Source organism: Eufriesea mexicana, unplaced genomic scaffold (assembly GCF_001483705.2).
Source record: "Eufriesea mexicana isolate 0111107269 unplaced genomic scaffold, ASM148370v2 scaffold1477, whole genome shotgun sequence".
NCBI classification, from domain to species: Eukaryota; Metazoa; Arthropoda; class Insecta; order Hymenoptera; family Apidae; genus Eufriesea; species Eufriesea mexicana.
This window is the reverse complement of record NW_016909593.1, coordinates 710,742-728,138: the sequence shown is the minus strand read 5'-3', so window position 1 is coordinate 728,138 and position 17,397 is coordinate 710,742. Positions and strand designations below refer to the sequence as shown.

The 17,397-nt window shown below is 32.9% G+C and overlaps 1 protein-coding gene across 1 annotated transcript in view; it reads left to right on the top strand.

Moving 5' to 3' along the window:
* Nucleotides 1-2,909: 2,909 nt before the first annotated feature.
* The window catches only part of rsh (Rap GTPase activating protein radish), an 86,655-nt gene continuing 72,167 nt past the window's right edge, over nucleotides 2,910-17,397 (top strand). Inside the window, 8 exon segments of the mRNA XM_017901112.1 lie at nucleotides 2,910-3,042; nucleotides 5,221-5,652; nucleotides 8,710-8,923; nucleotides 11,658-12,051; nucleotides 14,175-14,313; nucleotides 15,617-15,794; nucleotides 16,835-17,036; nucleotides 17,193-17,304. Of these exon segments, the coding sequence (XP_017756601.1) occupies nucleotides 2,910-3,042; nucleotides 5,221-5,652; nucleotides 8,710-8,923; nucleotides 11,658-12,051; nucleotides 14,175-14,313; nucleotides 15,617-15,794; nucleotides 16,835-17,036; nucleotides 17,193-17,304 (1,804 nt within the window).

Here is a 17,397-nt window from a genome sequence, read left to right as displayed (position 1 = left end):
CGAAAAATTTAATATTCCTCAAGATTATTTCGATTTTAATTAGTATTATTAGTAATTAATAATATTTATGTTTAAATTTGGCAACAATAGCAGTAAATTAATTAATTTTCTGAACTATTTTATGGTGAAAGAAATTTGTGTATCCTGAGTATGGAAAAATTTAATATTCCTCAAGATTATTTTGATTTTATTTATCATAGTTAATAATATTAATATTTAAATTTGGTAACAATAGCAGTAAATTAACTAATTTTCTGAACTATTTTATGGTGAAAGAAATTTGTGTATCCTGAGTATGGAAAAATTTAATATTCCTCAAGATTATTTTGATTTTATTTATCATAGTTAATAATATTAATATTTAAATTATTAAATATTATTAAATTAATGTATTAAATATTTTAATATTTAAGAAATTATTCGACATGAAGGCAGTGCAGAGAGACATTTTTGAATATGTACAGTTAAAAAATGTCGTATTTCTCGTCTTCTTTCTACGAGAAGGAGATCGGAAATTGAACGAGATGGAAGATTCGTGAAATATCACCAGGACATTCGTGGAAATTTCACAAAGTGCTTGCAAGAATATCCCGTTTGCATCGGGCTCGTACCTTAAATTCGTATAACATACTTACGTCGAGCTTATAGAATGTTCCGAGAGTACTTATGGGAAGCCTGGCTGCGAGTCGAAAGGGAACAATGGCGGACGCTCGACCCGGGAACTCGCTGAGCGAAAACTTTCAACTTTGTCGCAAAAGCGAACTCCATGTAAAAGCTGTCCTAGCTTTCTAAAGATTCTTTCAATTTTATCGTGCATCTAAGAGCATTGAAACAAGATCAAATCTTCCTTCAGAGGCAGTTTCACGTCCATTTCGCATCCATTCGACATTAATTACGGGACAATAGCTGTTCAAAATTGCGAACGCGCCTTTAAGTCCTTCGAACTTCGCGAAATTTCGAAACTACGGAAATTTGAGGGTGGTGCTTTTATTTCGAACTTTGAAACGAAATTTTTGCACAAACTTTTATCGACTATAGTCAAACAATGTGTTATATTTCTATCCTTTTAATATTTATATTTAAATTTCGAGAAATATGGAATTCGAATTCTGGAAATTTGAAATTTTCTGTCCCTATATAGAAATGTATTAACTTTTATTTAAACAATTTTTATTTAGGCAACAATTGAACAGTGGGAATATTGAAACTCTAAAAGTGACAATTTTCCAAAAAAATTATGTTTATGTTGGCCTAAATTGGGCTAAATGTCCTATTTCGTTAAAGTGTAAAAATCATTTCATCATTAATTCATAGAATTATGAAATATTCCACCAAATATGTCATAATAAATTTTATTATAATTTAATAACAATTGACATTTCGAAAGACAAAGAGTAATCGTTCTTTTGACATTTTCAGTCTTTTAATAACATTTCTACTGTTGAATTATATAATTTCTTTTTTCCAATTTCAATATTTTAATTTTAAAATTAAATCGTGCTTAATGAGACATTTATTTTCGTTATTTCTTCCCGACACGATTTCTTTCGAAAATTTATTATACGAAATGTTACTGTTTGTTGGTGTAGAAACTTGTTCCATGGCCTGTGCATGCACTAGATACACGAACACACATGTGCTTGCGTCTGCAATATATCTACGATCTATAGTTTTCGCTGCATCCACGCTTTTGGAATGGCGCTGGCCGCCATTAACTCCGCAGCGCCATCTGCGCCGTCGAGCCGCCATTTTGGTTCTATTCGCGACAGAAGCATCTTTCAAAAGCGAGCAGAAGCGTGTCTATCTGATCAAATCGATTCTCAGACACGCTTCAGCTCCAATTTTCGCTTTGAGTTTGCAATCGTGTTGTGAGTTACAACGTGAAATGTATCGTAGAAGTATCGTTTGCTGAATAAGTAAGCAACGTTGATCGCACCGAAAGTGCAAGTTGGTGGAAACGAAGATTCATCGATTTGCAGATTTTTATTTGGAATGTTTTCCCTTTCTTTTTCAGAATAATTAGTTTCTTATTGAAAAATTCTTTTTCGCACAAAGTTTGTTAATATTGTGTGAAATCTTAAAACAGTTGAGAGATGAAGGCAAGTTTTAGAATCTTAAAATGTGGCAATGTAAAATATCTTTTCGGGGAATAAGTCAAAAATAATTTTTATAAATGGTCAACAATTTTGGATTTTTACTTCTTAAAAATTTTATCCACGATTTTTAAATATTTAATTAAAAATTGTTGTTTACCAATTTTATTTGCAATTTAAGAAATTCTTCGTATAATTTCATATTATATTATACCTATATTACAATATATATTATATTATATCATTTCGTTATAAATTTTATTATTATTAATACTTCGTTATTAATATTAATTTTGTATTAAATGCAACTATCTCAGAAGCTTCGATGTTGAAATATAATTATTTTAATAATTATAACATGTCTGAGAAGATATGAAAATTATTAACAATCAATCGGAAGAAATTAATATTCCAAATTTACAAATTTTTGATCGAAAAACGACAAAAAGATAAACAAGATGGAATATTTACTAATACGAATTCCATCAACGTCTAGCAAAAACTTTCAGTAGTATGTTAAACGCAGTAGTTTGCTCGAAAATGAACTCGATTACGTTCTGTCTTCGATCCTCTCTCCTGATCATGGGGGAGCGCGTTTCGTGACTTGTGAAGCATGAAAATGATCCTAGAAAATCCACGTAGAGGGTAGCGAAGAAAACCACGACCTCGATCGAGTGTCACTTCACGAACGCTCTGTTGGCATGGCCTGGATTCACGTAAACTCCATCGTTCAGTCGTTGCACTCTTTGGCATCGAGTTAAAGTACCATTTTCACCGGTCCACGTGTCTAATCTACGATGTTTCCATTCCAGGACCATGACAGCGGTCTGTTTCGTGTGCAACCTGCCTATCTTGAGCCACCAGGCCGGACTGACATGGCAAGAAGGAAATGGCTGGGACGATCTTGTGCGAGAGCAGGAGGAGGAGTCCATTTTGAGGCAGCATTTTGGTATTCATTTTGTAATTCATTAATTACACAATTATTTTAATTACGTATTAGGGTACTTATTTATTTTCGTTCTATCATTTACTGTACTTTATTTTATTTGTATTTATATTAATTGTTTTTTAATATATGTCTACTTAGGTAAATTATTTTTTAATATATGTAGGATTGGAGTGAGTACGGCCCTGAAAGAATATCAAGAGTGTTTTGACTTAGAACGAAAGTGACCACGTGCAAGAGGATTGACTGCAAAGAATATTTATGGTAGAGTGGAGTGAAAGTTTAGGGTTGCATCTAGAGTGGTTGAAGTACCTGAATATTCCCTATAATTGAGGAAGAAAGCCTGAGTATGGAAGAGGACATAATGAATGGTTTAACCTCTTGCACTATTTTCACGAGTCTGACTCGTGATGAAAATTTTAGGCCAAACTTGAATATCACGAGTCACACTCGTTGTTTAATTTCATGCCAAATGTGGATGTCACGAGTCTGACTCGTGATTCACAATTTGGGTCAAACGTGGATATCACGAGTCTGACTCGTGGTCGACATTTCGGGCCAAGCATGAATATCTCGAGTCTGACTCGTGGTATTAATCTCGGTCCAAGTATGAATATCTCGAATGGGCTCGTGGCTATCTCTCACTCAGTCATAAGATATCTTGTTTCAAATTTCATTTGCACATGGGTTTGGCACGACTTTTTTCGAGTTTCAACGTTGTGCAAGGGGTTAAATAAGGGTGCAAGAGCATGAGAGGACAGTGTGCAGAGACAGTCTATCAGTTTCAGTTTAGAGTGTCAGTTTATGAAAGTCAGTTGTAAGAGTCAGCTTCAAAAAAGATGAGAAAAGTGTTCCCTCAGCGAATCTCTCTTATTTCATAGTCAGTCACAGTCATGCTATATATAACTTTATTTTATTCCATTAATAAGTCAACAATACTATCTTAAGTCAGTCCACCCAAAAACGATTTCTACATGTATGTATGTTCATCTAAATTATTTTTAAATACAAATATATTTATGTGAATTATCGTTTAATGTATTTATTTGTATTTATGTAAATTATTTTTGAATATATTTTTATTTGTATGAATTATATTATATCATTTATTTCATTTATATTTATATATATTATATTATTTGTACTTATATGAAATATATTATATTGTTTATATTCATATATATTATATTATTTGTATTATTTATACTATTTCATTCATATTTCTCTTTTCTACCTCACTTTATGGCAAAAATTTCTAAGCCAGATTTTCTTTTTTAAATGAAACCACAAATATATATTTTCATAATGTAACGACCTATCACATAAGACAATTTAAACCAATTGAGACATTTGTTTGAAAAGAGACATACACGTAAAATTCTATTGGATTGCAATGGCTATAGCAAACCAATAGAATTTTTCCTCCTTATTTATGTAGAAAAGTTTGCTCACCACGATATTAGTCGAAAATGTCAATAAAATTGAACTTTTTAATCAAATTCTATTGGATTGCAATGGCTATAGCAAACCAATAGAATTTTTCCTCCTTATTTATGCAGAACCACATCTCCAATTTAATCAAAACTATTGCAATTAAAGTTTCATTTCTTTCGAGGCTGTAATAACAGCTTCTTCATATTTTCTTCTAAAATCCAAGCTTACAATCTCAAAATATTCATGTACCCTTTTTCCACCAGTGGTGTAAATATCCCTAAAAACACCCAATAGAGTTTAACCCTTTACACTCGAGAGGTGACTCTCAGTCACCATTTAATCAGATTCTAAAATCGACGTTAATTAATATATCAAATCTAAAATTACCTAACGATGTATGCAGTGTCGAAGAAAAATAATTCTACGTCTTAATTTGCATATAATTTCTCATTTACCATTTTAAAAATATCGTCGACTCTATGACAGAAAGTCTTCGAATTACTATTTTTCTGTGACGAAAAAGTCGTCGAGTGCAAAGGGTTAATACAGATCAGCGTGTCACTATGACTCAAATCATATGACTAATAATAATCATGCGACTAAAATTTATAATACTCTACAACCTTCATCCCCCTCATCCCTAGCAATCTTCACAATTGATCTAACCTTGTACACAAGAATAAAAATTCTAAAACAAAATCCAAGAAATAAAATACAATCGTCCCTCTCGTGTCCCTCCTCTCCCAGGGACAGGAAGACGCGACTCAGCGACACAGATCACATCGGTATCACCGCCGAACGAGTTGCATCACTCGACTGCACCGAATCAGCGTCGTCGACGATCCAGTTTAGCCCAGCTGACGGACATCCTGCGGGAATGGAGCGGTGGTGGCGGTTCCGGGAAAAGCGACCGCGGGAACAAGCTGCACCGTCGCGAGACCCTGGCTGACATCATGAAGTCCTCGCCGTGGTCCAGACAGACGACCACGGACGCCAGTCACTTGGAAAGGCTGCGGAAGAGACGGGAGAGCTCGGTGGACGGCGGGATCAGGAACCAGGCGTCCACGAAGTCGAGGAAAGAGTCGACGATCAGCGAGCTGAAGAACGACTTCGCTAGGCTCTGGGGCAAGAAAGAGACCCCTCAGCCGCCTCCTGTGGTCACCTCGCCTACTTATAAAGGTTCGTGCTGACAATTGCATTGCTCTGATCCTCTAGAAAGCGATATTTCATCGTCAGTTGAGAGAATTGCGGAGCTTAACGCTAGAACTACCGATCTCTACTGGTCTAAACATAGTAGGTATAGATAATAGTAATTTCAACGATAGGATGAAGATAAGTGAATGTATTATATTTAGGATCCTATTAGGAGGGGTCGATTAGAATAATATCGTTGCAATTAATAAAATGAAAATAAGATTTATTAATGTGGGATGATATTTTTAGAGAAATAAACTAAAAACAGGTCAATGATCTATGAAGACTATTATTCTAGAAAGCAAATGGAGAATCAACCAATTTCGTTATAAAAGGGTATTTTTAGAGGCAAAATTGCCGATAGATGTCCAATGAGTACGTCGTTGGATAAATTTAACCCTATTGAAAGATTGACAGCTCTATTCTCCGAACTTCGGTGGGAGACACTTCTCTTTATAGTCAACAGCCGATTGTTATTTTGCTCAAATATTCTGGAAGGTGCTGGATTACTCGTCCCTGAAGTTATGATCTGCTCCTTTTACTTGCAATTAGCCGAATACCGGGTAGATATGAAAATCTCGTAGCAATATACAATTTCCAAACATTCCATTATATATAGTATCCCTGTATAAGGCGGAGCCTGCTACTATGCGTGGCTGAAAAGAAGTCAGCTGAGAAACTCGTAGGACCGAATCCCCACCGACCCAACCATTCTAACGTCATGACAGAAGTAGAGTAAAACGCTTCTCTTATTGGCAGAACTGATCCCTTCCTATTAGCCCGGGCATAGAACACCACGTGACAAAGAAAGCGAACGAAGCAGCGAGACAAAGTGAGACAGACGCAACAAATAGATTTTTTTTAAACGGTTATCTAGTACGATGCAATTGCATAATTAATTTATCGTAAAAAATACATCTTAAATTTTAAATCAATTTTCGTAAATGATGTTAATTATTATTACTTTTGTACTCCTTTACCTTATAAATCTTCCGAGCTATTGTCATCCGATTCCTTATCCGACTCACTGCTTTGTATTTCCAATCCTCGGTCTTCGATTGCGTCTTCTATTATTCGAGTGTCAGAATTTTACGAATATCTTACGCCTATGTTAACGTGTCACGTTGCTGAACTTGGTGGTAGTAGTTTTGGGAGTGTCATAGAAGAGTAGGTATTACTAGTGGAATACCCTTCTTGCCCCGCAACCGAACGAGATGACTTCTTTTCAGCCACGCATAGTACATTCGTGCCATTACTCGGCCTCACCCACTCGCATTCACGCTAATAATATCAAATCCACATGAGTAACTAGGAAAGTTCTGAGACCAGCCTTTTTTACTGGATTGGTAGGTCTAGTGTTAATGGTGAATATTAATAAATATTTGTTGGAATTAAATATCGAAAAATCGGCGTTTGTGAAATTGCAAAATGAAAATCTTGCCTCTGTTGTGTACACTGGTAGAATAATTGAACAACGGAGCCAAATTATTGGTTATTACTCAATAACGCGATTATTCGATATGCACGGTATATTGCCATAATGATGCGCGATAATCTTAACGAAATGAAATTATAATCGATCGGAAATAGATCTGATTATTTTGGTATTACTGTCAATACGAATGTCGATATAAATTGTAGCGGGATATTATTTCATTGTTTTTGTATCTCGTTTAGAAAATTGTTCTTGGTTTTGAAAAGAGTAGGAGTGTAGAGTTATTGAGACTGAAATTGATTATACTTTTTATTTTTTGAATTATGAATATACGAGGTAGTTTTGTAAACACGTTTCGGGAATTGGTTTCCGTAATATCTCAAATTCCACTGGATTAATTTCAGTCAAATTACGTTAGTATTTTATTAAAATTATTCATTTCCTACGTTTTATTGCAATTATTCGTTAACTAAATTTTGTTAAAATTATTCATTGAAAAAGTTTTGTTGAAATTATTCATCGACCGGATTTCATTAAAATTATCCAAGTATTAAGGTTTATTTAAACTTTTACTGTACTAAATTTTATTGAAAAAATTCGTTTTCTACGTTTTATTAAAATTATTCATTGCTTAAGTTTTATTTATGTTATTCGTCGACCAAATTTTGGTAAAATTATTCATTGACTAAATTTTGTTAAAATTATTCAGTCACCAAATTTTAATAATATTATTCACTGACTATATTTTATTATAAATATTCACGTGCTAAGTTTTATTAAAATTATTCATTGACTAAATTTTGTTAAAATTATTCATTCACTATATTTTGTTAAGATTATTCATTCGCCAAACTTTATTAAAATTATTCATTGACTACATTTTGTTATAATTATTAATTCATCAAATTATAATAATATTATTCATTCCTTAAAGTTTGTTAAAATTATTCATTCGCCAAATTTTAATATTATTCATTCACTATATTTTATTATAAATATTCACATGCTAAGTTTTATTAAAATTATTTATCGTCCAAATTTTATTGAAATTATTCATTGACTATATTTTATTAAAATTATTCACCAACAAAATTTTATTAAAATTATTCATCAACAAAATTTTATTAAAATTATTCATTGACTAAGTTTTGTTAAAATTATTCACCGACCAAATTTTATTAAAATTATTCATTGACTAAGTTTTGTTAAAATTATTCACTCTCTAAAGTTTAATAATATTTATTCACTATATTTTAATAATACTATTCATTGACTAAGTTTTGTTAAAATTATTCATTCTCTAAATTTTAATAATAATATTCATTCGCTAAATTTTGTTAAAATTATTCATGCAGCAAATTTTATTAATATTATTCATTGAGTATATTTTATTATGAATATTCACGTGCTAAGTTTTATTAAAATTATTTATCGACCAAGGTTTATTAAAATTATTCATCGACTATATTTTATTAAAATTATTCACCGACCAAATTTTATTAAAATTACTTCTAGCTTAAATTTTATTTAAATTATTCATCGGCTAATATTTTATCCAAATTCTTCCTTGACTGATGCATACTCTCCCATTTTTTAATATCCCACAGGCTCCAGCGACTCGAGGAGCTCCCGACGCGGTTCCAGTGAGAGCGCGAGGACCAAAAGCCAGGGCGAGCGGAAGCATAATTGCAGTCATCACAGACGCAGACAGTCGCAGCAGTCGATGGACAGCGGCAGTAGCGTGATACAAGCGAAATATTACAGGAGCGATCAAAGACCGAGCGCTTCCAGCACTGATAGCGCGGCCAGCAATGCTGCCAGGTACATAATAGTGGCCTAACAATCGGATTCGTGTCCTCTGCTTCCGATTGTCACGCGTAAACGCGTGCCCGTCTTTGACGAGGCAATTTCTCCAGCACGGAATTTAATTACCACGTTGCAGTTCCTGTGGCCTAAGGGAAACTATTAGCTTTGGACTGTCTCTGTCAGGGTTGGGTGTATAGTTGGATCGAGTTGATTTAGGGTGTGGATTACTCCATTCACTGTCGTTTTATTGTTACTCGAAGAAGGAGCAGAGGCTGTAATATGTTACTGGTTCCTGGAAAGTGGGAGTAGGAGATTTGTTAATTTTTATGAGGTTTTAATTCATTAATTTCTTTCACTTTTATTATGGTTATGTTATCAAATTTTGGTAGTATAGTATTACAGTATTATGTCATTTTGTATTAGAGAATAAGAACAAGTTTATTTTAGTGAGAAATTTGTTATTAATATTCTGTGAATTTTTAATTTATGAAATGCTTTAGTTTGATATGGTTTTGCTATTGTATTCTATGTAATTATATATTATTTTGTTAGTGTATGAATAAGTTTGTTTTTAATTATTTTAGATTTGATGTTGTTTTATGAAGTTTTAAGTGATGAAATGATTTTGTTTGATATGGTTTTGTTATTGTATTTTATGTAATTGTGTATTATTTTCTGAGTGTTAATTTATTAACACTAGAACTACCTAATGCTAGAATTTACCATTTTAATTGTATCACCTTTTACATATATTATATATGGATTTAGATAGTATCATTGCATATGGGTAATTCTAGTGTCAAATACTTTATTTTTGTATGATTTTGTTATTATATCAAAATGGAGGATGTAATAATGTGTTGTTATTGTTTGTTTGAGAGTGAGAATAAATTTTTTTTAATTTGAAAATGTGAGTATGAATCATTTTAATATTTTAGTAAGAAAGTATAATAATATGTCAAAGTTTGTTTGGAATTAAAAATAAGGCCAGTGTTGCATGGAATATTTAATTCTTTTATGAAAAGAGTATGGCTTATTTTGACTCAAAATTCCAAATTCCAAAGTGTGAAGAAGAATTCTTCATTATTTTAGGATTAATAAATTCCTTAATATTTCCTGTTCATTTATCACACATAGATTTTGATCATGTCAAAATAATTCATAAGATTCAAAGCTCCTAACATTTTCTAACAATTCCATTTTACAAATTTCATAAAATCTTCCTTTGCACTCTATCCTGTCAAACTTGCAGTTCGACCTAGTTACTCGAGACACCTCATATTTTATGCAACTTCAGCCAACTCCAAACAAACACAGCCATCCCTCTCCTCGTCACCAAACTTCCCAAAAACCGCGTAAATCTATCACAAACAGCGCACATTCTCCCACCTTTGAAACCCAAATGACCAATTACCAATATATTTCCATCTCAACAAACAAAACTCGACCAATGCATCATCAAATCATATATCACTTTATATAACCAAATTTCCTAATTCACTATAACTTGGACCACCTCTACCTCTATTTGGCATTATTCAATTTACCTATTCACAGGTGAATACTACATTCAGAAAAATCCATTAAAATATCATATGGGTTAATAAAAACAAGTCTAATGGGACGACACAGGTGTAAAGAATATACTCAGTTCTTTTCACTATGATTCTTAGACAGAAATTAACTGTAAGAGAGCAAGTGTACTACTTGTTTATGGATTTTGGTATCAGAGCTATAGTAAATGACACAAGGAAAAGACTGTGACATTAGGTTGCAGGATATAATTATACACAACATTTTTTCTTCTCACTTAAGAGGTGTCATACCAAAATCTTTCCTTACTTGCTATACTAATCCTGTTGTTAATAAATACATTTCTATTATAAAGGAATTTCAATAGCCATAGTAAATGATATAAGGAAAAGGCTGTGACATTAGGTTTCAAGATGTAATTATACACACCATTTATTCTTAGCACCTAGGAGGTGTCACACCAAAATCTTTCCTTACCCTCTATACTAATCCTGTTGTCAATAAAAATATTTGTATTATAATGGAATTTCAAGAGCCATAGTAAATGATATAAGGAAAAGGCTGTGACATTAGGTTTCAAAATGTAATTATACACACCATTTATTCTTAGCACCTAGGAGGTGTCACACCAAAATCTTTCCTTACCCTTTATACTAATCCTGTTGTCAATAAAAATATTTTTATTATAATGGAATTTCAAGAGCCATAGTAAATGATATAAGGAAAAGGCTGTGACATTAGGTTTCAAAATGTAATTATACACACCATTTATTCTTAGCACCTAGGAGGTGTCACACCAAAATCTTTCCTTACCCTCTATACTAATCCTGTTGTCAATAAAAATATTTTTATTATAATAGAATTTCAAGAGCCATAGTAAATGATATAAGGAAAAGGCTGTGACATTAGGTTGCAGGATATAACTATATACACCATTTGTTCTTAGCAGCTAGGAGGTGTCACACCAAAACCTTTCCTTACTTGCTATACTAATCCTGTTGTTAATAATTACATTTTTGTTATAAAGGAATTTCAAGGATCATAATAAATGACATAAGGAAAAGGCTGTGACATTAGGTTGCAGGATATAACTACATACACCATTTGTTCTTAACAGCTAAGAGGTGTCACACCAAAACCTTTCCTCACTGTTGTCAATAAAAATATTTTTATTACCAAAAAATCTCAATGCCCTAATGAACGAATTTCTCACCAGGGAGTACATGGAAGCCCGCAACTCGATGGACAGAAGTGACCGGTCGAGCAGCATCGAGGGTAAGGCACCCGTGACGAAAAGCAGCGAGTCAAAAACGTCCATCACCACCACCACTACAGTGTCTTCGTCGACCACCGTGGTGACCACGTCGTCGTCCCTGTCCGTAGACCCGAAATCCTTCACAGAGAGCAAGACTCTGACCCTCGACGCGACCGCCACGCCACCTACAATCGTCATGTCGTCGGTCACCCCGCCAGGCATCTCTCTGACCGTTGGCAGCAGCCTTCCGCTACCTGGAACTTCCACTTCCGGTAGCTCCAGTCCCGTTGGCTCACCCAACGTCAGCACACCGACACCACCTTTGCTCACCTCCAGGAGGAACTCGACTACACAGGTGAGACATCTGAGAGCCCAGGTCGAGTCAAGGAGAAGGAGAGCTGGTGGTCAGGGTTTAACCTTCGAGTGGTGACTGATATTTTCATAGCACTGATGATAACTTTACGTCAGATTCGCTCTCTGTCGATAACGGTGACTCCACGTCAAATTCACTGCCTGTCAATAGTGGTGACCTTGAGTCAAATTGACTTCGAGTCGTTTGTTGCAACGTGACGTCAGTTTCTTGTAGTCTTAGACACCTACATTTTGTAAGTAAACTACTAGATACTTGGTTCTCACCACTGATGATACGACGTCAAATTTACTCGCTGTCAACAGTGGTGACTTCAAGTCTAGTTGACTTTGTATCGCTTGTAGTGATATAACGTCAATTTTACGTGTCTTTAGATACCTAAATCTTGCAAGTAGACTACTGGATATTTGGATCTCACCACTGATGATACGTCAAATTCACCGCCTGTCAATAGTCGTGACCCCGAGTCAAATTGACTTCGAGTCGTTTGTAGCAACGTGACGTCAGTTTCTTGTAGTCTTAGACACCTAGATCTTGCAAGTAGACTACTGCATACTAGGATTTCACCACTGATGATACGACGTCAAATTTGCTGGCTGTCAACAGTGGTGACTCAAGTCAAATGGACTTTGCATCGTTTGTAGCGACATGACATCAATTTCACGTGGTCTTAGATACCTAGATACCTAGATATACTTAGATATACCTAGATACCTTGACAATCTGATGTCAAGTCACCTCTAAATATTCAGAGTTAATTTGACTTCAAGTCACTGCTATTGTAGCGATACGGAGACAATCTGACGTGCATCACCAGTAGTGTTTAGAGTCAATTTGATTTACATTACCACTCTAAGGTTAATATTTTTGAGATATTCTGTTGTGCAACAGAGAGCAGGCCTAAATAGTCGAGAGTCAATTGTATTGTAATTAGGAGAGTCAATTGTGTCTGCAGGCAGCTTGTTAGGGTTATTGGTTGTGGATTCGTTAGGTGTCCAGTGTTGAATGATGAGTAGGGGTAATAAGTTAGCAGAAAATTTTTGAGCTTTAATAGGTGGTTCTTCTTGTATATTTGTAAGAGTTGGAAAGTGATTGATCAGTGTTTCTTTGAGGATTCTTTTGTTTTTATGGTATCATTCTTGGAAGAAATAGGATTCCATTGCAAAGTGAAGAAAAATGATAATAAGAGGAAGTGGAGCAGGATTGTTTGACAGATATAGTCAAATTTTCAAAAAATATAGTCTTCTGTTTAGAAGATATTTTGTTTTTGTCTATTTTGTTCATTATACAGTGTGTGTAACTGTGTTGAACGACAGTGAGAAATAATAAAGTGATAGAAAATTTTGAAATTTAAATCTGGGAAAGTTTAGGAAGATTTACCATTTTTTTAAAAAGAAATATTTATTAAAATTGAGAATAATTAGTCAAGATTTGCTGTACTTATTTAATACAGAGTGCTTCTCATATAGAGAGAAAATAATTTCAACTTATCAATGTACCATAAAGAAATTTCCATGGCGTTGGATTATAATAATGAACCAAAACAAAATTGTTGCAGTAGATTTTTGGAAAATGAAATTTCTCAGCCTAGCTAAAGAAATAAAAATTACATATTTTGAATAAGATCCAAAATATAATTTTATCACACCTTTAATATACTAATACACTATTATTAAAAGTAAATATTATTAAATACTTTTAATTAAATATAATTAAATACTTTAGTAATATTTATTTACTAATATTATTAAAAATATTATTAAAAGTAAAGAAATTAAAATTACTATATTTAATAACAAAATATATTAAAATTAGGTGAAATACCTCAAAGAAAGTTCATTCCAAATTTACACTGAAACAAAAAATGATTAATTTAATGAGACAATAATTTGAATTTATTAATATTCGTTAAATTTAGATATTCATAGTAGATATGATGCATAATATAAGGTACGAGATTTAAAATACCTACGAAAGTATTAAATCGATACAAGGAATGGATCGTCACAGCGAGCTAGTAGTAGCACACGTGATTAGTCAGACACGAGGTAGAAGTAGTAGATATATGCGGAAACGTTCTACCATTGAGTCTTCGGTTCTGTTTACAGTGTTATCAGAAGGGGAAAGAGGCCTCCCCAAACAAGATGTCGAGATTAATACGACAATCTGCTGCCATAGATGAGTCAATGCCACCAGCTCGACGACGCGGAAGTCAGCCGACTCTGTCACCGGATACTGACGAAGGAGGTACAATCATTAACATCCACCATTATCGACCACTTTCATCCTTGTCGCAAAATGAAATTATCGATGTAACTCTATATATAAATACACGTATCTTTCTCCTAATTACAGTCTTTTAACGAACACTACCTATGTCTTCGAGCATGATATCTCATATTCCATATGTGACATGTGACAGCACATTCTGTAATTCTCTGTCTTCCTTCAGACCAATGTGATGTATGTAAATTTTATGTTCTCTTCCTTGACGATGTATCATAGATTAACTGGAGGTTACATTTACTCTTATAAATTTGAGATGTGTAAGTGGAAAATTGGTGTAATAGAATTTTAATATTCGAAGATATGAGAATTTGGAAATTTGAAAGGTTTGATATTTGGGAATTTTTTAATTTTGATGTTTAAAAATTTGAAACTCGATATTTGGGAATTTAGGAAATATGATATTTAAAAATTTGAAAACATTGGTATTTGGAAGTTTAGAAATCTGTTATTTAAAAATTTGAAGATTTTTGTATTTGGGAGTTTGAAAATTTTTCTATCTGGAAGTTTGAAAATTTTGGTATTTGGAAATGTGAGAATTTTGATGTTTGAAAGTATCACACTTTTGATATTTGGAAGTTTAATAATTTTAATATTTGGAAATTTCTGAATTCTGATATTTGGAAGATTGAAAATTTTTATATTTAAAAATTTTAAACTCGATACTTGGGAATTTAGGAATTTTGATATTTGGAAGATTGAAAATTTTTATATTTAAAAATTTTAAACTCGATATTTGGGAATTTAGGAATTCTGATATCTAAAAATTTGAAAATTTCTATATTTGTGAGTTTAGAAATATTTATATTTAAAACTTTGAAAATTTCTATATTTGTAAGTTTAGAAACTTTTATATTTAAAAATTCAAAGATTTCTATATTAGAAGTTTGAAAATTTTTATATTTAGAAGTTTGAAAAATTCATTTTGAAAATTCAAATACCAGGAAATTTGCAATCAAAAAATATTTCTCCTGTTTTACCAAAATATATCATTTTAGTGCTACTCAAAGGACACTATAAATCCCATATATTCTCATTTTTCTCGAGTCATATTCACATGTACAGAACACAAAGAAACAGAAGAAAAATCGAATTATTCTTCCCTCACTTTCCACTGTCGATAATTTCCACGATTTGTATCCTCCTCGTTCACAAAATTTTTCTTCTCTCTACATTCTTCTTCTTCCTGTATTCCCGACGTAGAGTAAAATATTGTGATATAAGAATTAATAATGTGAGGGAATTTTTTGGTGGATGTTCGAAGGACGAAGAGCTCGGAAAGATTCGCTGAGCCCAGATTCCGCTTCGTACCCACGACGCCGTGACTCGAAGAGCCATCTGAGTCCGGACAGGGCAGTCGATAAAAGGGATATCAGTCCTATCAGAGAGAGATCTCAGCTGACACGGCAGTCAATGTCGATGGCCGGTCGGTCGCCACCCAGGTACCTGCATTCTATCGATTTTCACGTCACTGTGACTGTTGGTAACGTGACTCCATCGATAGGGAATTTTTTCACAAATTTCCCAATTTATAAATAAATTTTTAACTTTCAATTTTCAAAAAATTATATTTCACCGTCTTTTTTAAATTATTTCATTTCTTTTTTGGTACATATAGGACTGAGATTAATTGTCATTAGTCATTATTATTGACTTCCTGTTGAAGTATAGATAAAATAATTTTGTAGCATTATTAATATTATTTTCCAATTTATAAATAAATTTTCAACTTTCAATTTTCAAAAGATTCCACTGTCTTTAAAAAATTTTTTTTTTAATTATTTCATTTTCTTTTTGGTGCATATAGGGCTGAGATTAATTGTCATTGGTCATTATTATGGACTTCCTGTTCAAGTATAGATAAAATAATTTTGTAGTATTATTAATATTATTTTGCAATTTATAAATAAATTTTCAACTTTCAATTTTCAAAAAATTACATTTCACAGTCTTTTTTAAATTATTTTCTTTTTTAATTATTCCATTTCTTTTTTGGTGCATATAGGGCTGAAATTAATTGTCATCAGTCATTATTATGAACTTCCTGTTCAAGTATAGATAAAATAATTTTGTAGTATTATTAATATTATTCAACAACTGTAAATAATAATATTTCTCTGGTATTAATTAAAGATAATTTCTTTTAATAAATTCTGAAAGTTAAGAAAATAGAAAAGCAGAATTTTATGTATTATGGGTAAATAATAATACAATTTATAAATTGGATATGCTATTAACATAATTTTTATATACATATTAATAATTTCGTTTTAATTTACTCGTTTCCCCAACCAAAAAATATTTTTGTATCGTTATTAATTAAATATAACACAAAAGAGTATAAAAAATAGAAAAATCATTATGTCATGGGAAAAATGTAAAATTGTAGAGTACAGAAATATAAAAATTATGATTGTAAACAAATGTGTATAACATTTTTAGAGAGTAATATAATTACATGAAACGAAATTTCTCATTGCAGGTCACCAGATAGCTCTTCCTGTTCGTCGAGAGACCCAAGTCCCTGTGCTCGTGCACCAAGAGGTATGCCACATGCTCCCATGGCGAGAAGACACTCGACGACAAAGGAGATCCTCATGAGTCGTGGCTTTCGACGACAAAGCACCATAGAGGAGACGATAAATCGTCGAAACTTTCGCAGACGAAGCTCTCAAGGCGAAAGGGTCGGTTTCTCGCGTATATTCAAGGGTTCATACTTAAATTAGAAATTTTATTAAACAGTAAAATATTTAAATTCCCTTTTCCCTTTAAAAATTCGCGACGTTTTAATCAATCTTGATACATCACTTTTCCTAATCGATTTTCTTCCTGTTCATTAGGTTCAAAGATATCAAGGACGAAGGGATAGCTCGACTCAAATTACCGACGGGACATTCGCCACGATGTCAGTCGAGACATCGAACACCTTTTTTGACAGCAGCACGCAGACTGGTAAGTGATAAAATTTCATGAACATTTATCGGATTGGATTTATAGCAATTGGAGGTTCTGCGGTGAGAAAATTTGGAAATATCCACAAATTTG